The 21,568-nt window shown below is 40.1% G+C and overlaps 1 protein-coding gene and 1 long non-coding RNA gene across 2 annotated transcripts in view; one reads left to right on the top strand and one right to left on the bottom strand.

The window, feature by feature from the left end:
* The window catches only part of SUCLG2 (succinate-CoA ligase GDP-forming subunit beta), a 135,494-nt gene extending 123,078 nt beyond the window's left edge, over window positions 1-12,416 (bottom strand). The window contains exon 1 of the mRNA XM_052777751.1: window positions 12,264-12,416. Coding sequence (XP_052633711.1) covers window positions 12,264-12,347 — 84 coding nt within the window. The 5' untranslated portion in view covers window positions 12,348-12,416. The remainder of the gene's footprint in view (window positions 1-12,263) is intronic.
* On the top strand, window positions 12,415-16,460 carry LOC128137100 (uncharacterized). Its single transcript, XR_008233556.1, has 3 exons — window positions 12,415-12,518; window positions 12,844-12,963; window positions 14,962-16,460. It is a non-coding gene; the product is annotated as an uncharacterized LOC128137100 (long non-coding RNA).
* Window positions 16,461-21,568: the final 5,108 nt, after the last annotated feature.

Raw genomic sequence — 21,568 nt, forward strand, 5'->3', positions numbered from 1 at the left:
TTCTTTTATTTTAAATATCTTGAGGGGAAATTTAATATTTTTGTTCTCATCTTACGAAGTGTTTAACTTCCTAATTTTTTACAAGATTAAAATTATACTTTTATGCAACTATGGAGAAATGCTTTAAATATTAAATATAACCAGGAAAAATTAATTCTAAAACTATTTTACCACCAACCACGAAATACAAAGAGTATGCTTTTCAGAGTATCCTCACTATCAATTCTTTGTACACTTCATCCTAATTAAGTGTTAGGAGTCGCTGATATTTTAAGAAAAACACCAATAAAATGCCAATTTAGACAGTTTGAGCTCCATTTCTCATCACAGAGAGGCAAATATGAAGCATAATCACAGTTTTTTGTTCCAGCTCTTTAATACTTGAAGTCAAATCATGATAATTTCCCTGCTACCTAATTATGTCATCACAGAAGATTATGACTTTGAGCACTAAGCAGCATAGCACTCCCAAGCAATAAAGATGCAAATGCCCACAGCAGTAGAATAAAGAAATATAGAAAAGTATCTACAGAAACAGTTCTACCACATGCCTAAGTCATAGCTGGTTTACCAAACTAGTGCAGAATGGACTGTTACAGTTTCTATCCTGGAAGCACCAAAAAAAGGACTGGTACACAGTTTTTGTTTAGGTCTGAATGCTTCACACCTTTTATTGTTAATAAATCTTGTTTTTAATTGGACCGTTTGACTTAGAATGACATGAAGCAAAGTCAAATGAACAAACATACAAGAGGAAGAGAGCCTTCTGGCTGCTTGCTCGGAGTTGGCGAGAAACCAGAAACTGCCACAGAATAATTGATTAACATATGCTTTTAATAGGAAGACAAAAGTTATGAACATTTTTCCTTCCTTTGCAGGTCATATCTTTATTAATATTTCTCCATTATTCACACTGGAAATTCACCCTGCTGCCATTCTCAAATCTCAAAGCAAGCCTAGGACACTACAAGCAGCAGCATCTCTTCATCATCACAGACTCTGACCTTAAAGTGGATTTCTACATTTCTAATACCACTGATCAAACATTCCAGTCAAATAAAAGTCCATTTCAAGTCATCCCTAAAACAAAGCAATCTCTGATTTCTTGCTTCCTGGAAACGCAGGCATGTTCACTGCCTGTGCTCGGCCATTTGGAATGACTGAGACTTGCAGACACGTGGAAGCTGGGCGTACAGTAAAAGCTAATCAGCGAGCAAAGGGAGTAGGGGAGAGCAATCCTTCATCAGAAGCATGTTCGTTGAGTAGCTCTTTAAAAACACTGCCTACGTGCCAGTTGATAACATTAATCAGGCAGTAAGTGACAGAAGTCACCAGCAAAGCCAATGCCAACCCAAAATGGCTACTCATAAGAGACAGCAAAGTAATGAACAAAGTGTTCAGCTGCTGGCAGAAATGCAATCTGTAACCAGCCAGAAACCCCCAGCCAACCTCCTGCATGAGGTGGGAGGTGCCAGCTCCGCAGGGTCAGAAACTCCCAAGTGCTCCTCCTGGCCCTGGGCTCCTCTGTGACAAACACCAAGCAAGACATCCAATCTCCACCTCCAATCTCCCACTGCTATAGGAATGGTCTAAAAAAATACCCTAGACCTGTCTATGAGGGGTGGCTTTTCAGAATATCTGTTACTAGACCTTCAAAGGAAAAACGTGTATTACTGAAGTCAGGGACTTAAAAACATGTATCTTGCTTTTTAATCATAAAATCTAATTTTATTTCACTCTTAACAGATGCTACCAGTGTGGTGTGGGATGAGACATCACCGCACCAGTGGAAGAAAATACTGAAAAATGACCAGACATTACAATCTATAATCTGTACCATGCTGCAAGAGTGAGGAGAACTTGAAACTCCTCACTTCCCCGTCGGACAGACTGACACCTCTGCCATGTTTTTGTCACCTTGGATAGACTATCAGGCAGCTAGAAGATTTTGAAAATGGACTGACCAAAATAACCCTTCCATTAGCACTACATAGAGAAGTACTAACTGAGCAGGCATGGAAAAAATCCCAAACAGAGAGGTTATACACTAGGGTTTTTCTACCCTTGGTTGGTGCCTGACATAAAAAGATCTATGCAGCTCCTAAAATCCAAATGTATAATAGTCATAACATAGATCACAAGTAAACTAAATGTAGCTTAAAAAAAAAAACCAAACAGTAGGAGTATGCATAGTTCTGAATGACACTGATAAACTTATTAAAACATACGGCCTGACTATATGGAGGGAGAGGGAGGAAAAGGGGTTTAATCCAATGGAACAGAATTTCCAAGCCCAAAGGATGATGGCGTTACTTCACTGACTAAGGAAATTGGGAATATTCCCAGCCTTGTTCCTAGTGCCTTATTACAGCCCATGCTGTATCCGTCAAAATAAACAACATCCACTGCTCTTTTCTCAACTATGAAGCCGTCATCTCACCAGAGAAGGCTATCAGGTTGGCCAAGTATTTCCCCTTCATAAATCCAGGCTGCCCCAATCTTCACATCCCGAAGCAGTTCTTCCTTGTTTGTACACGTGAGGTCTAGTAGCATCTCCCGTTGTCGGCTTCTCAGTCATCTGCATTAGGAAGTTGTTATCAATGCTCTCCAGAAACCTCCTGGATTACTTGATTACTTGTGCTCTGTTGCACTGTCACTCCAGCAGATACTGGAGTGAATGAAGTCACCCATGAGGACCAGGGCCTGCTAACATGAGGCTTCCTCCAGTTGTCTGAAGCTTCATATGATTCTTGCTGATCAAGCTGTCTGTAGCAGATATGTACAATAACATCGTCAATAACATTGGTCTGCCCGCTAATCCTGACCCATAGGTTCCCAGCCGGGTCATCAACCCTCCCTAGATGGAGCTCCATACATTCCAGCTGCTCTCTCACATAACATTTCACATGCTTAAAGCAAGCTCTAAATATCCATTCCTCTATTCCCAAAATTTATGGCATTACTTTAGACTATTTTAATCTGAGCCATTTAACTGAAAAACAAATCCAGACTGAAACTCTGCATGAAAGAATTCAATTAAATAGATTCACTATTTCCAATGTGTTTGGAGTGGCAGAGTTGAAGAAGCTAGAAAATTTAAGAGAAAATAAATTTCTCATGCCATCTTCAGACCTCAAGCAAGTAATATGTTGACAATAAAAAGTATTTGGTTGCTTTTAATAGCCCTTTAATCTATAATTATCATAAGTACCTATATCTTTTACCTATACTTATCATTGTTATCTATAATTTGCACATATAACTTTTCCCATAACTGGAATTTCCCAGACATTTTCATATCAATATTATGTATGAGCAACCTTTTTTTTTTTTTTCCACAAGGCAGTAACTGCCTTCCTCACTGCCACTAAATTAACAGATGTCAAATTAAACTGTTCTTTTGTCCACGGATCCCTCAGAGGAAGATCTCAAAAGAATAATGAAGTGTTCCACCAGTAATCTGTTTCTGGTTTTTAATTTGCAGCTTCGTATTTTTTAGTCAAAAGTCCTGGACAAGCAGACAAACCTACCAAACATGATCAAAAAATCTCCCTTAATTCTTCATTCCTTACAATTCCTACAAAACTTTTGCATCTCACAAAGAATTTAGGTAGACAAGAGTTAGACACCACAGGTAAAGTAACTACGGTAAGAGTGATTCTCCTCCTGACACAAATTGAGGCTGTTGCTCATTGCTTATATTCCTCAGAGTCTGTCTAGTCCTGTAATACCTTGCTGGTTTTCATCTTTCCCAGTTATTGTTCCCGTGAGCTTTCTTATTGCTCCAGAAGTATTCTAAACACACACTGTACGAATGGGTGTTTAAAGTTGCTGCTACTGATGCTCTCAAAATATCTACCCATTTTCAGACAAATAGAACTCTGCCGTTTACAGTTTAATTGTTAAAAAAAAAAATTAAATATCCCTTTTGTTCCAAACTGAATTACTGCCCACTGAATCCTCAAAGTCAGTATTTTACCTTTTCCACCTTCCTTAAGACAAATTGCCAAATTTATTAACGTAAAATGCCTAGGCACTTTATATAATGAGTCACATCTTCACTCTACACTTTACACACTGCAAATTTGCAACATTTATAAGGCTTTTGCACAAACTAATTTAGCTGCTAAGAATGTTCACATAACCTTTGGTCCTTCACCTGTAAACAACACAAATCTATACCTTTTTATTATGAAAAGCAGAAAACTAAAATCCAAATCATTAATTATACAAAGATACAAATGATAGAGGCAAATTTAAACTACTTTGCTCTCTAGGGCCAATCAATAAAGCACTATGCAGCAAACCAAAATGCTGTTCAAAACACCCCTTAGGGCTGGAGCATATGCACCGAGGAGCTGCTTTCCATCTCTCTAACTGGCTGCAGGCAGCATACTCTGAGGAAAGGAACCTTTCCCTCAAAGCCTTGTCGCTCTGAGTGTGTCTCAACTCCAGCAGAAGATGCGACCTTTGTGCTGTTCTTTTAATATGTCTGATGCAGGCTGATTTTTTTTCATAAATTTAATCTTGTGGTAAAATAATAATGAAAACCAACACATCATGCAGAAAGATTATGAGAGAAAAGAGGGATGCTAAGTCATCAAGTGTTTACAATGCCTTAAAACCTGTAATGTTTTCTTGAGGCTTCAAAATAAAGGTACAGAACTAAGTGAAAGCAGAGGAGCCCTCAGGCTGTCTCCTTCCCTGGAAGGATGCCTGGTATCAATGGGGACCAGAGTGATGGTCACTTGGCCAAGTCACAGGACACCCCCACCAACTGCCTCCAGCTTTCCAGATGCTTCCCATTGCCTAAGCCATAGAAATCACCCAGAAAAAGAGGCATGGATCTGACCCAGTGACCACACACCGTGTCCCTAGACACACACCCTGCACATACAGCCAGTAACAAAGCCCTGGGCCACCAAAGAGTGCTCTTTGCTAAATGATGGTAAATGCTGTCAGGCAGCTAATGGCTCCAATTTCAGTTCAAAGATGGAAGTCAGAAATCAAGCAATACAACAGCTTCTCTGAATGTTACTAGCAAGAGGTAAAATACAAGAACAAGGGGAAACACATAGAGAGGGGTGTATGTCCATGCACACAGGAGTACCATTATCTTGTGCTATGCTGACCCGGGGGAACTATGGGTCAGTCTCACCTCTGTGCCCAGCAAGATCATGGAGCAGATCCTCCTGGAAACTATGTCAGGACACATGGAAAATAAGGAGGTGATTGGTGACAGCCAACAAGGCTTCAGTAAGGGCAAATCATGCCTGACACACCTGGTGGCCTTCTGCAATGGGGTTACAGCATTGGTGGATAAGGGAAGAGCAACTGACACCATCTACCTGGACTTGTGCGAAGCATCTGACACTGTTTGACGGATGGACCACTCAGTGGATAAGGAATTGGCTGGATGGGCACACTCAAAGAGTTGCGGTCAACAGCTCGATGTCCAAGTGGAGAGCAGTGACCAGTGGCATTCCTCAAGGGTCAGTATTGGGACTGGTGCTGTTTAACATCTTTGTCAGCAACACGGACAGTGGGATTGAGTGCACCCTCAGCAAGTTTGCCGATGACACCAAGCTGTGTGGTGCGGTCGACAGGCTGGAGGGAAGGGATGCCATCCAGAGGCACCTTGACAGGCTGGAGAGGTAAGCCCGTGAGAACCTCATGAAATTCAACAAGGCCAAGTGCAAGGTCCTGCACATGGGTCAGGGCAATCCCAAGCACAAATACAGGCTGGGCAGAGAATGGATTGAGAGCAGCCCTGAGAAGGACTTGGTGTTGATTGACAAGAAGCTCAACATGACCCAGCAATGCACACTTGCGGCCCAGAAAGCCAACAGTATCCCGGGCTGCATCAAAAGAAGTGTGACAGCAGGTCGAGGAAGGTGAGTCTCCCCCTCCACTCCACTCTTGTGAGACCCCACCTGGAGTACTGCGTTCAGCTCTGGGGTCCCCAACATAGGGAGGACATGGACCTGTTGAAACGAGTCCAGGGGAGGGCCACAAAGATGATCAGAGGGCTGGAGCACCTCTCCTGTGAAGACAGGCTGAGAGAGTTGGGGTTGTACAGCCTGGAGAAGAGAAGGCTCCCAGGAGACCTTATAGCAGCCTTGCAGTACCTAAAGGGGGCCTACAGGAAAGCTGGCGAGGGACTTTTTACAAGGGCATGTAGTGATAGGACAAGGGGTTTTGGCTTTAAGCTGAAAGACGGTAGATTTAGATTAGATAAAAGGAAGAAATTCTTCACTGTGAGGGTGGTGAGGCACTGGAACAGGTTGCCCAGAGAGGTTGTGGATGCCCCATCCCTGGCAGTGTTGCAGGCCAGGTTGGATGGGACTTTGAGCAACCTGGTCTAGTGGAAGGTGTCCCTGCCCATGGCAGGGGGGTTGCAACTACATGATCTTTAAGGTCCCTTCCAACCCAAACCTTTCTATGATTCTATACTGCACAAACAGGATGGACTGAAATTGATCTGTCACCAAGTACTACCAATGTGCAAGGTAAATAAACACAAATGAATAGTAATCTATGACTCACAAAATATTTCAAAAGTGCTTTTCTTAAATGAAACAGTCTTTGAGTATAATAGCCCAACCCACCTTCATGCCCAATGGGGATAGGGCCTAGAGCTTTATGATTTTGGATTCTAAGCTTATACACTATCAGATCATCACAGAAATAAAACAAAATGTAATTCAGTTTTGGCACACAGACTCTTGTAGTTTAGGACACCTATAAGCAAGCAGAAAGAGACCAGACAGAGACCAGGAAGAAAAAAGCTCATGGGTAAATCTGCTCAACAAACCAGCACCTTTTAAACAAACAAACAAAACAAAAAAGTGAAACGCAAGAACTTTTATTTACTGAATATATGTTGTGCTATCAGTATAAAATTTTAACTGAAGATTTTAAAAAGTGTTCCAACAAATAAGTGTAAATACTTGCTATTTTTCAATTCCTTCTCAGTCAACATTTAGTCACTAATTATACAAGAACATCACCATCAGCATAATGTCACAAACAACAACAAAAAAACCACTGCAAAAAACCCCACCAATCTTGGGTTCTTATTTCCATTACCATATTAAAGGAGGGCTTCAGCTTCACTTCAGAATCTGTTTTAAGTATCATTCATGCTACAGAGACTTCCACAGCATCTATTCAACAGCACAGCATACTTCCACTATTAAGGAATTTTTCAGAATAGTCAATCTTAACTTCTCTTAAGTTTCATGCCTACTCCTGCTGTGTTATCTAGTTAAAATAACATCAATAGCCAGCTATTAATTATGGATCAATGTTTAATTACCAGTTCCAAAGTTACTGTCATAATCAGTTGCACTGATAACACGATTTCTATGTCCTGTGTTTTATTAAAATGCTATGGAGCGGGGAAGAGATGAGTATACAGCTAACTGACTCACAGATGGCTAGAAATTGGCTTTCTCAGCAGAGAGTATTAAAGAAGAAAATTTTCTGGAGAAAATCCTCAGGGTATATGCTCAAAGCTGCAGATTATAGTCTCAAACATACACAGAAAGATTGGACTGGCTGAGGCAATAATGAGCTGAACTACTCACTACAGGTGTGGTCAACAGCAAAAACAAAAAAATATCAGTCAGGGTTAAGTCATCCTGGAACTATACCTGTGAGTGAGTCCCCAAAGCGGGGAGGGGGAGAATCATATCTCTAAGCACTAAATCAATACATTCCCAATTTTTGCTGAAAATGAACATTCCAAACAAGAGAGGGAAAAATATAGCGGAGAAATTATCTACTAAGAAAACACCAAACCCTAAGTGTTTCTAAACCCTCATCTCACTTTTCTATATTCCCAAAAGAATCTCAACATCTTCACACATTCTTCATAGCATCCTTGTTGGCAGTCATCAGCCAGAAAGACTAAATGAAAGTTTTTAAGAAAAAAAAAAAACAATTTAAAAAAATTGCCACATGCACTGACAATATTCCAGAGAAAAATGGGAGGAAACAATCACCCAGACACCTGTAAAGAAAACATAGAGTTTGTCTGTTGATACTTTACCTAGTGTCTCAGGAGGCAGATCAATGAAAAAACACTTGATTTTACAGCAAAAACTTTAATGAATCCTAAATATACCCAAGCAAGGTAAGAAGTTTCTTTGGGTAAACTGGTTGGGAGTTCAGATGGAGGGTCAGGAAGAAGGGTTTACTTCTCCACAGCCAGGTTTAAGACTGCACGTGTCCCAGCTAATTCTCAACCTAATGGCATGTTCATGAAGGCTGTCTCCTTATCTAACCAGCCCTATCCCCTGATTATACCTACATGAGGTAAAAAGGTAAATAAATGCAACAAAGTGCAGCTTTTCTACTTCAAGATAAAGCTGTGAATATCTGTGCCAGAGTCAGATTGCTCCCAAGGCAGAAGTTCCACCAATATAAAACTAACTTAAAAAATAATTTAAAAAAAAAATTTAAAATCACAGTCTAAGGTTATATTTATGTTTTCATTTCCTTCTTTCGTCTCAAAAAAGGATTCAATAACCATGTGTTTAATGGAACTGCCAGGGAAGAGTGGGACAAACATCCGCTCCACTTTGGCATTTCAGTTTTGTATAGAGTTTGAAGAGGGCTTTCCAGTCATTTGGTTTAGGTACCTATAGAAAAAAACTGCTTGTGAAAGTCTGTAGGCTCATGTATTTCCTGCCTCTAAATGTAAAACCTTAAAAATTATAGCAAAACTGTCAACCAGGAAAAGTCAAACAGGGCAACAGCCCAAACCTTCAAGAAACTTTCAAGAACTTAACACAAAGCCAAGAAAAAAGTAAGAATTTGACATAGAACTCATGAATTGAAAGTTATTTTCAGTAATGTTCTGTTGCATGGAAGATCATTAAACTCACAGCTGATAGCTTCTTAACAAAGACAACTTTCTCTGTTCAGCATTAATGAGGCTTTATAGGTATTCAAGTCTAGGAATTGAGGGCATCTGCAGTAAGCAACCTTGTACAGTTCCCTATTTTTAATATACATAGCATTCAGTAGACTTTATAACAGGAATAATGTTTAATTCCATCTCCCCCTCCCCCCCCTTTTTTTTTTATATTTTCAACATGCATGAAATTTGGAAACATTAAGGCAGGACCGAGGACCGTTTTGAAGGCTAGGATAGGGTTGCATAATGCACCAGCCAATCTACTCACTGTATTAGAAAACTGGAGAGTTACCTTAAGCATTTTTTTTTTATGATTCTGATTTAATTGTTCCTCATTTATATTCATCGCTGAAATCCACTGCATCTGAAGCTATTTTGAAAACACAGCATTCTCCCAAAGGGCCCAATCCAACTCCCATTCAAATAAACAGCCTTCAATGGAGCCTATTTGTTGCTAGCCAACAAGATTGAATTCTGCTGCAGAGTGGTCCCTGGAGCGTTTGTCACAGCTCTTTACAAATATTGCTCCAGTAAGAGCAGGTCTAAAACGCTTGTCCACATGCACCGCAGACAACTGAAATCTATCTTTTATCTTCTTGAAACACTTGGTCAGATTTAAACTCCAAAAGCACAAAGTACTGAATCTATCAAGAATATAAAAAGTAAAAAAAAGTAAAAAATGTTTAACAGTTATAAACAGTAAAGAGCTAAAGGGAAAGCAGAAAGATGATTAAAATATTTTCATGTGATAGGATCAAGTACCATTTATTCTACCTCTAAAAGGAAGTTACACAGAAAAATGTTTGTGTGTAGATTATAATGACTGTATACAACCAAACTTCTCAAAAAGCTTGTTTCAACACAGCCATGACAATCAGCAGTTGTGAAACAGTAAGAAATTTAGCAACAGATACAAAGCATACAAACACCACTCCAATAGTAAGTCTTGAAGGTTATGAGGAAAGACTCACCAAGTATCTGTTCACATAGGGTTACTAAAACAACAAAGTTTTAAGATTGAAATTTCTTGATTATACCCTTACCATATGGAAGACCTTTATCTGTGAAAAGAACAATGTGATAGGCTTTGAGAAGAGGACAGGTTTTGCTGGTTTATGGTAAATATATAAATAAATGCAACAGTGTAACTTCTGCTCTAAGTAGTGAATGATACAAATAAGAAAAACTTGATCAATGGAGGGACTCTCTCACTCTCAGATGCTTTATCCTACTTTGCAGTACAGAAATCCAGACTCTGGCTGATAAACTTATTTGTAGTTTAAAGTCTGAAACAGTGAAAGATTAGGAGATTACTTAGATGGGAATTATATAATGTAACATTGCAAAAATTAAGACCTTCCTACAGGAAAGTAAAATACTTTGAAATTAAGAACTTGATTTGTTGTTATACAGTATTGATGTGGTTCTTGAAAATAGTCTACTTGGAAAGCACAGATCTTGGGAGATGCTCTCAATATCTGTCAGAGTTCAGAAACAGAATAAAATGTGATTTATAATACAAGTTCAATATGTCCATTTCATAAGTAACACACAAAAAAAAGATAATTTTTTTTTAAAAGTTGGCCACCTTAATATCCCAAGATATCCGGTGATTTCAGTGGGGTAATTTACAGGATCACTCCAGGCTTTGAGAGATGGCACAATAGAGAATGAGCTCCTAATTTCCACCTCTACCTCAAATACCCACTGGAGCACGGCATAAAGACAGGGCTTGAAACCGAACTCAACCAAAGCACTTTCTACACTTCACTCTGAGATGACTCTGTCCAGACAGTGCTCCATACTCAAGCCCTACAAAAGTCCTCAGTATCAGAGACCTACAACAACAGTAGGGATGCACACAAAAACAGGGAGGTTACCTCTGAGTTCCTTGTTGTAGTTTCAGAGTCACATAAGTCACGATGGCAGGAATACATCTTCAACCATTTAACACATACGCACCAAACACTGTTGTGACTGACAGGATTGCTCATCAACATAAACAGATTTAAGTATGTGTGTATACAGACAACTATATGTATATATACACTCAGGTGCCTGTATATATACACACACATACACACTCTCTCCCTGTCTGTGTTTATATATATATATATATGTATATATGACATGGACATACACTAAATCGATTCATCAATTGCACTGAATTGCCAAATACCATACCCACCATTAAAAAAGGAAAGTTGGGCACAAAAGATTTCAGATTTAAAACTGAGCTAGCTAACTTCCTCCAGGTTAAAAGATAAACCACGTGAAAGTAGATGTACAATGCAAGTTACGCTCAGCGCCAACACCATGCTTTATCTGACAGCCGTCCCATGCAGCCGCACACCGGCAGCCACGAGCACCCCCAGCAGCATCACCTGCAGAGCAGAACTGGCCAGAAACACGCTTTGTTCACTCTGGAGGCTTTTGCTTCTGAAAATATGCTCAAAAGCATGGACCAAAGTAGATTCCCATGCAGCTGCTGAACTGATAAAATGACAAAATAAAGAGACTGGTTGCCAAAGGCCCCAGAGCTGTCTAAAATGTACGTATCTCATTTTACCTTAGCATGTCTGCTGTCAAGGTGAATAAAGAACTCCTGATACACCTGAAGAGAGCTCCTGAACGCAAGCCCGTCAAGGAGGCCTCTTTACTCTTTCCCATCGCTCTTCTGAGATTCAAGACCACTGGGAAGTCAGAGCTATGACCAGCCTTTCCAGGTGAGCACAACTGGGCGTCCTCACTCCAGCCGGACCTTAGCCACCAATGCAAAGCCAAAGCCCACCCAAAACATGTTTAGATAAATGGTATTACTTCATGCACAGTGTCACCTACTTCTGCTGCTGAAATAATGAAAAGCACTTTTAGTTTTAGGGGCAGGGAGGCTTTCAGAGCTGGCGCTTCAGGTCACGCTTTGGTCGGTTCAGCCCTGACCCGGCGGAGCGGCTGACCGGGGCCGCAGCGCCGCTACCAGACCTTTGCCCCGACCCCGACGGAGCGAGGGCCGCTTGCTCTGTTGAGTTCCACGGCTAAAACCACAGCAGGGCTTAACGCATCCTTCAGGCGACCAAACCTGAGCGGCAGCCCGAGCTCCGCCAAGGCGGAAAGCGAAAGGTCTCCCTCCAGCTGCGAGCAACCGGCGCGTACAGGGGGAGGCTGCGAGGTCCCCGCCAGCCGCGGGGTGAAAGGCGGCTTCAGGGGGGCGGAAAGCAAGGGCGGCTTCCGAGGAGAGGCTCCCCAGAGCGCCAGGTGCGCGGCCCGCCGCCCTCCCTCGGCGCCTGGGCCGACGAGCGGAGCCGGCGGGATGCGGCGGCCCGGGGCCGGGCTCACTCACCGGGAAGCTGCCCCGCAGGCGGGCGGATCTCAGGGCCAGGTCCCGCAGCACAGCCCCCGCCTGCCCAGCCAGGGGAGCCGCCATCTTAGCCGCGCCGCCTACCCTCCCGGCGGCCGCTGTCTCCGCCCTGCCCCGCTCCCCGGGCGGAAGCTCGGCGCGGCCCCGCGGCGCCCACCCTTGCGGAGGGGAGGAGAGGGGACGGGCGTACCGACCCGGGCGGCCCTCGCCGCGGGGCTGCCGGCCTCGGGGCAGGCTGTGAGGGGCTGACAGGGGTGTGGGGGCGCGGGGAGGACATCTTGGGGCAGTCTGTGGGGGAAAGGCGCCTTAGGGGGTAACCGTGCCGAGCGCGGCTGCGTGTGGGACCGGGAGGGCCGGTGTGGGTGATTAAAGCAAGGAGGGGCTCTGTGGGGAAGGTGAGGGCTGGGAACGGTGGGAGCAACCGTGTGCGGAGGGGCTGGGTAGTGTGAGGTGACAGCCTTGGACTGCAGGTCGTTGCCTGCTAGAGGTATTCCCCTGACTAGTTTGCCGCCTTTTCTTTTTTTATGACTAAAAGCAGTTGTTTGTTTGTTTTTTCTAATAGGAAGTATTAAGTTAACCTAAGCGAATAAGCCCTAATAAGGCCTGCTGGGATCCAGCTGACTCCTCACAGGCTCTTTAATCTGAACTCCACAAAATGCCTCTGTTCGTTCTTCATCCACAGGTAAAACCTGTTAGTTAACACCCAAACGCAGACACTGAATTCAGGCCCAGCTGGGGGACAGTGCTTAAAACCAGAGCCCTGATAGCTCATGACTTATCACATGGGTATAAAATCTAGCACATGAGTTCCCAGTCTGAGCTGTGGTTTCATGAACGTGAGTCCCAGAAGCGAGATTGGTGAAAATACCTCATTCCATCCATCAGGAATGACTTAGGGGCTGGTGTGGACACAGGTGTAGCATGTCTACAATCTGAAGCAAGCTCAAAAGTCAAATGGCCTGGTCTTTGCAGATACAGTCTGTATGTGAGCCCACTGAGCGTTTCTGTTTCTGATTAATGCCCACTCTGGATAATCCACCTATGAGTAATGGAGAGTTGACTTTGAATGGTTCACACAAATTACCAATTAATGATGATGGTTTGGAAAAAAAAAAAAAAAAAGAGCAGCAGATGAGATACCCTTGCAATTTTACAACAGTTCATATTAAATTCACCTATATTGAAGCATGCAGACTTAGCAGCATATGCAGGCATTAGTTATGGTGCACATTATTTATTCAGTGGTTTATGATGAAATAGTTGGATAAACAAAACAGTCAAATCCCCATCTTCTAGTCCAGGATGTGAGTGGGAACAAAGGAGGATGCTCCTGTCAGTGCCTAGAACTTGCACTCCTAAACGTGTTTTTAAAAAAATCAGGACTGAACAACTCCTTTATTGGAATTTAATCAGCAAATAAATTATACTTCTATTAGAAAAAAATCTGCAATTTCATAAAAACTGAGGTGCTAGAAAAATCTGAAATTGAACAGTTTTGTCTTTGTCATGACAATTTAAGTAATGTAATATGTTTCAATAAAGAATCTGAAGATGCAGCTTTTTGATAGCGCTGAGCAATAATGTATGGTACCCAGTATTAACCTAGGTATTACTGTGCGCTTATTCTTTCAGAATATTATATACTGACTTTGGTATTGTGATGGAGGAAATATAATTTTATTTTTAGTTTCGTGACTGTGGTTCAGTAAGCACAGTGTTTCCTATTCATACAAACTATTATGGCTGTCTGCGTTAGGTTTATATATATAACAGGTATATAAGCTTTCAGATAATGTGTGTGGATTGCATGCAACGCTACCATTTAATGCCATGAGGAGCACTTTCACTGCATAATATAAATAGTGGAGAACCTTCTTTACTATATTTTTTATTGTTTAGATTTAGTAAATGGAAAAACACTGTGCAAACGCACAGTCTGGGTTAGTCACCAAGACATGATTTTTTTTTTATCTCTTGGGTAGAAGATACCTGATCTTTAACGTATGAGGAGAAAAGGTATAGAGGTTCATTGTCTTCGCATTCAGTTTCCTTCAATGTATGTGTAAACCAAAGAAAATTTAGATCAAACAGGTCTCTGAAGCAATTAGCAGAGCAAGCAAGAGCCAGCTTTCTTGGAGTATGGAGTACAAGGAAGGATGTGTGTGTGGGTGTGTGAGAGAAGAGGTACATGTTATTCATTATTGTTAGGAAACTCACTTGGGGTGCAGGAATTTGGGAACAGCTAAGGAGTAGTCCCAACACACTGTCCTCACAAATAAGGAGGGAAGGGGAGTGAACTGAAAAATAAAAACGGGTAGAGAGGATGTTTTCAAAGGATGTTCCTTTTAGGCTTCCAAACATTTGTCCCTGTATCTCTCATGGCTATGCAGCACTTGAGGGTGCTACCTCTCTCATATCTTCCTCAGGATGCATAAAAAGCTAGATTGCAGCTAAGCTTTTTAGCAGTGGTCTACTTAACAACCAGTAACGTTTTTGCAATTAAGTTTGAAAAAACATCACATAAGGCATAACTCTTAAGAACTTATCCTTAAGCCTAAATAGTTGACAGCATTCAAGTGAAAACATTTAAAAACCAAAAAAGTTACCTTATCACAGGTAAAGCATAATTTTAAGTGTTTTTGCATTTCCTCTTCATTGCAGCATTTTCTCATCCACACAGATTACCTCCCAAACCATTATTTGCTGAAGATGGATGTCACACCCAGCACATGGATGGTGTATCCAGCCATTCAGAAAGGTTGTTTATCTTTAACTTTTCATTTAACCATAAAACCATTTGACAAATACAAACTCATTATAGCTAGCAGAGCTGAATGGAGGTTTTTTTGCTTCATTTTTCCTGAGTAACATATCTGAGCTCATGCTGATACATGTCAGGAATAAAACCATTATTACAGCAACGAAGCAGGGAGCAGCTATGTTTTCATGGATAGGATACTCTTCTAACTTAGGCTGAAATAGAATTGGGCCAAATACATCTTTTCTTATTCACAGGATTAGTCTTACAACTTCAATAGAGTACCTGCAAGTCAGGTGAGCCCTCACACTTTCACTTTTGCTCACTGATAATATGGTTGCTCTAGTCTGTTTTTGATGGGTTGTAGCATCGTTTTTCAGAAAACTGTAAACAGTGGACTGAAAGACATTTCATCATGTGCATATTACTTTGTAATTATTATTGTGTCAGCTATAGAACTTGAGCTTCATATCCACATACATTTCCTAGAAACAACTTCATCCGTATGTGAAAGATACACTACACACAGCATCCCCAACAATAATGCAAGAGGGTAGTAAAACTGCAACAAACTCACTAAAATAGTCCCACCAGTAGGTGACTGAAGAATGGGAAACAAGATCATAGATTGAGTCTTACAGTGTCACTACAGAGTATGAGTCCTGATGCGCAAGTCCCTCTCAGTCTATGATACTGTCCCTGTCCTTTGCTGTTCCTCATTCCTTTTCTCCAGTCACGTTTGATTGTCTCCAAACATAAAACCAAAAAGAAAAATTTATGGTAAGTGATAAATATAGCAATGAGTGGAGGAAGGGTAATGAAAGATCAAAATTGAATTAACAATGTTCAAGTCTAGAAAACAAAAGAAGGATGAAAATAAAGAATGAAAAATAGCATATTAGAATTGTAAATAACCTCCTAGGTCACTGAGTTCAGTCATTGTATACAGCCACAAAATTTCCATTCATTAAAAAATTACTTTAATATAATGGGAGGGATCCTGGAAACAAGCAAGATAGGGTGTTTTTTGGCTAGGTAGGATTGAATTTTCGGTTGCACTGTCTTCAGTAACTATATGAGCTCTGTCTATTGCTGCATCATCGATCTATGTAAATATCAGTTTGCCTTTTTCATTTTCAAATTGTATGCACCTCTGCTGTACGTAGTGGAACTTATAGGTGGCTAGGAGCAAAAGAATAAAGTGAAGCCTTAAAATGGTCTTTGCATCTTCTGTTTGATACTGTGGGAAGCCAGGGTGCCGCATTTTAACAGTGTGTGATAACTTTGACATGTAGTTAAAGCTAGAAACAGAAAAGAAGTGCCTAAAACAGGGAAGACTTTAAATAATAACATGTAAGAATAAAGAGAAAAAGTAGTGAAGCAACTGACTTCAAAAAGATTTATAGCAAGAGAGGCAATACCGGGGGAGCAATAGTAACAGTAATGCTCCACCTTTTTGATATCTAACCATTTGACTCCTTGTAAAAAGGAAACATTCAGGAATTATGACATAAATTAATTGACTGAAAACAGTAGAAGTGATGCATCAATTTACAAGAGATGTACTGCTCCCTTTTGCCAGCGGCCTACTGTATAATAAGGCAGACAGGGGAGTTCAGGTTCCTCGGCAGAGATAGACTGTAGGTCTATAACACTCAGTTCCAACAACATTGAGAACCCTGATATTGTGGGTAGAAAGACAATTTTATTGAACTTCTGTCAGAGACAATATAGGACTGTGAATACAAAAAGTGTAAAGATCTGAGCTATGGGATACAGTGGAAGAAAACAACCTCCCAGAGGCTGGACCTCTTTGATAAGATGTGACTATATCCCCACAGACTTTGAAGCCTTTAAAAAGTATAGACAATCTACATTCAGGAAAGAAACGTCTAACAGTCTGAAAAAAAAAAAAGGTAGAGAGTTACTTGGGGGAAAGGAATGGAGGTTAGAATAGCAGCAAAAGAGTGATGTAATGAAAAGGCAGGCTCTGTCATGTGTACGCTAAGCAATTCAGTCTATTATGCAGGCAAACATTCTGAAAAGAAACACTGATTTATTAAATATGAAGCAGAATCTTGGCTAGATCAATAATATTCTGTACATTGTATTTTAAAACATATTTATCAGCAAGCCATTATATTTAAAAACATATTTAACAGCAAGCTGTCTAGAGTGTGAAGGAAAGTTCACAGATGAAGAGATTGCCCAGACAGTCAAATGTGGAACATCCATACCCAAGGGCACATGCTTACTGATAGGAATCTGTGAACTCTGTGTGTGCCACGCAGTAAAGCTCTTTAACTATCTCGCAGCAGGGCTGGAATACCCATGTGGAAGAATAAAGGCAAGATGTGGCTGCCTTAAGAGAAATTATTTGGATGCTGACAGAACAAGCTTTGTTATGTAGGATTGTTTGTGTACTGCACAGTATCTGCAAAAAGGTGATCATTTTTCAGGAATGAAACCTGGATACTGCTTGAGACTGTAGACAGCTGTAGCTAAAAAAGCAGTGTTTGCTTTTACCAAAGGGAGGCTAAGCAAATTACGAAAGCTATAGGTGTGCACACCACATCTAATCCATGTTTTAATTCACAGGTTGCAAAGTACCTTATAGCATGTTGTCCCAGCCTGTTACAGGGCTTGAAATTGTCTACTGTAATTAATTTCTAAACTTGTAGGGTGAGAGGGCTGCTAATATGTGAGGGTTAATTTTTTCCTGATGAATTTTATGGATTGCAGAGGGAGGGAAATTGATTTTTCTGCCGAATTAAGTATTGATTTAAAAGTAGCTCTGTATGCTATTTAGTTTGGGGTCATGGGGTACTATTTCAGTGGATTTTGTAGATTGCTTGCTGTGTTTTCCTATTTCAATAAAATCTTTTGGCACGGATGCAGGTTTCACTTTCATTACAATTGGTTGGACACCAGCAAGTGGTTCAGTGATCACGGAAGTTCATGAAAACCTTTCTGAACAGCCTAACAAAGAAGTGCAGCACTGTGTAAAAAATCTTACAGCAAAACCTTAATGCACCAGTAGAGAAAACTGAACTGCCTAGACATAAAGCAGGGTAACAACAGTTACTATGGTATTTGGTACATATGCTCACTGTTTTGTTATCTAAACCGCATATTTGGACATTTACAAGTATGTAACATAAAGGAGGATTTTTTGCCTTAGCTGGTGACAAGAGTAGTTACACCTAAGGGAGCTGTGCTGTCTGCAGTCACAACTGCAGGTAGACTGAGTCACCAGTGGTTTGAAAAGATGGCAATGCCTTAATGAGATCTTGCAATAGCACTTGTTTATACAACGTAACTCTTGGGCTTGTACCTCATACCATGCAGAGATCTGGTATGTACTATACACTGTTCTATACTATATAGAGGACATTATATGTGCTAGTATCAGACCCAGTACAGACTATTCTGGGTTACTGGGTGTCGTCCCTCAATTTGCCATTCAACAATTTATCATCTCACTGCCTCTCTGTACTGTTTATTCTCTTCGGCTTTACAGTTCCTTCCATTTCTTCAGTCAGTGTTTCAGTATTTCATACTCTTTGTACTTTAGACATGAAGTCATTCCATTTTTACTTTTTCCTGCACTGACCTCATGTCATTCATTATTGGACAGTGTCATCATCAAGCCTTGAATGGTTTGCAACGAGAGAATGTAAATGTCAAACATGAATTCACCCAAAGTGCTTCTATATAAAAAGGCCAAAGTTTGTAGAATTTTTTTCCATTTTTGGTATGTTGTCTGGGCTCAGCTCTGAGACCAGCTGTGAGGAGAAGAAGAATATCTACAAATGCAACCACACACATAAGGCTGTGGTGATTTATTTTTTAATCTGTTCCCTTTGGAACAGAAACTACCAGTGAATAGCAATCTTCCTACGCATAGTACTGGTAAGGGGTGCTTTCAGGTGTCTCTTTTGCTAGCTAATGTATCAATTACCAGATAATGTATCAATTGTTCAAAAACAAAAGTGTAGTGAAAATGTAAGTTTCTGGAGTAGAAAAAACAGGCTGTGAATGTTTCTGGACGTCCCTTCAAATTGCATGCAGGAAGCCTTTAGGAGCCTGATGAGAACATAAAATATAAATGAATAAGAACTGACAAAGGCCACGATGGACTCTTAAGTATTTTCCTAACCATATAGCCTAAATAGTTGACCAGAATTCCTGCTACATTTGCAAGCATCGCCTCCCTTATACAGAGGAGAGGAGGACTGTAAATAAGGTGCATTAGTATTTGCTGTTTGAATAGTGTTTGCAAATTCTATGGAAATTCAAAGAGAAAATGGGAAGCCTGGCAAAAAGCAAAGGCTGTACCCTCATGAGACAGTATCTATATGAACAGGTAAGTAGGGAGGGTACAGACTCATGGTTGCTTTCTACATAGATGCATTTTATTCAGTAAAAGAAGTCATATCATTTACAGACTAAGGAACAACTTAATTTTGGTAAAACTTTTTTTAGCTTGTAACCAGAATTAACTCCAAAATGTTTTGCTTATAAAGATTGTTACAATCTGTAATAAAAAATAAGCATTCAACTAATTTTATAAACACATGGATATGGACATACACAAATAATCATGCCTTCAAATCTTTTGAGCATGTGTGCGTATACACTACAGGTTTTTCATGCTTCAGGAAATAATAATAGAAAGGTTTTTTTCTACTGGTAGAGCTAGGAGGAATCAAAAAGAACTTCCCCATGGCCTGTCTTTTTAATAGCTTCTACAAAAGTAGAAAAATTACCATATTTTTAATCAGTATGCATTTGTTAAACAAATCAAAATGGGAATGCTTTAGCCATCAGCTTGGCTGTAGCAGAGCCTAAAAAATTCCTCTTTTGCATTCTGCATCAAAAAGGAAATTGGAATAAAATTTCTCCAAGCAACTGATAGTTCTAGTATCCATCTGAGTTAGTAAAGTAGCATTTGCAAGCTTAGCTGTTAAATTTAACACTATCAGGTATAGCTTCTGCTATGTATATTGTTTGTCCTTAATAAATGTGTTTTGATGGTTCTGTTTCTCTAGGAAAGTTGGGAATGTTTAAGTGCATACAAGCAAGTCTACAGTCAAAATTCTACCCCAATGGGTATTTTTGTACTATCAGTCTGTGCTTCAGAAAATGCTGAATTTTATCTTAAGTAGAAAACCAGTGAAGACCAATTCATTAAAAACAACTGCCATAGGAGGTATGTGATTTGTTTTGAGAGTCATTTAGGCTCAAAATGCATAGTGTAATAAAAATTCAGGGAAACAATAGAAAATCTACATGGACAGCTCATTTAAAGGCTGTGATGATTTTATGTTTAAAATTAAGGTAATATGCATCTAAAGTGTAGTATTCTGAGAAAATCACTCTTCTATTCACTTTAGATTTAGCTTCTTTCGATTTTTAACGTATTTTTAATGAGTGTTGAGCTATATACTGAAATGAATCAGTTTGTTACTCAAGGCTACATGTGGCTTACTTGATGGAATTCGGAGTAGGATTCCCAACAAATAACAGAGTTTGAAGGGCTAAATGCCAACAGTAATCTTTCTTACCTCTGCTGGTTTCTGGGCACGTAGTTATTACGGTGTCTATGGCCCATGGTTCAGTTCTGTACAAAATACTGAACCTACTAATACTAACCAACATGCAGACATTAATGCAAGTGCATAATGTAGGAATACCCAAGTCATGAAGTGTTATTTATAATTGAAAGAATTTTAAAGAATTTTAATATTGCCAATGAATACTCCCCCAAATTCTAATGGAATTTATATGTATGTAAAAGTATATGAGTGTTTCCTTCAATAATTGCATATAATATTGCCAGCCAGGAAAGAAAAGCAATACTATATGACTTGTATGACACATGCAACTGCCTGCCATGTTTCAACTGAAAACACAACTATTACCACCCTATAAAACTGAAGATTATTACAATTAGTTTATTACTTCAGAACAACAAATAACTGAGGAATTTGCAAAATACATCAGTGCTCTATGAAGAAGAGAAGAATTTGTTAGGCAATAATTGTTATGAGTTAATCACTTAGCTTTATTGCTAAGTATGATCTTGTGATGCAGCATATAAATATGAGCTCCAGCCGATAAATGGACAATAAATGGGCTTGAGAAGGGATTCGTCTCTTGTCCAGAGTTCCTGGAGAATAGCAATGAGTCTTTATTTTAACCCTCACCTCTCAATGTGAGAAGTTAGGCTCATGCTGTCTTATAGCAGAAGCACAGACTTAAGCAGTGGCACTGCGCTTTATACAAACTTGTAACCAGTATGTCCTGCAGAAGTCTCTCATTGTTTTCAGGCCAGTGGGAGTAATAAGTCAAAGATTTCTGGCACCATATAAAGCACAGAAGATATGTATACTTATATATATGTGTGTGTGTGTGTGTAGAGAGAGATATATATATATAGGAGACCTTTACTGATAGATTTATATTAAAATATATGCTAAAATATTATATAAGATCTTTCTTCTACTTTTTTTTTGTGACATTAGGA

The sequence above is a fragment of the Harpia harpyja genome, chromosome Z (genome assembly GCF_026419915.1).
Source record: "Harpia harpyja isolate bHarHar1 chromosome Z, bHarHar1 primary haplotype, whole genome shotgun sequence".
NCBI classification, from domain to species: domain Eukaryota; kingdom Metazoa; phylum Chordata; class Aves; order Accipitriformes; family Accipitridae; genus Harpia; species Harpia harpyja.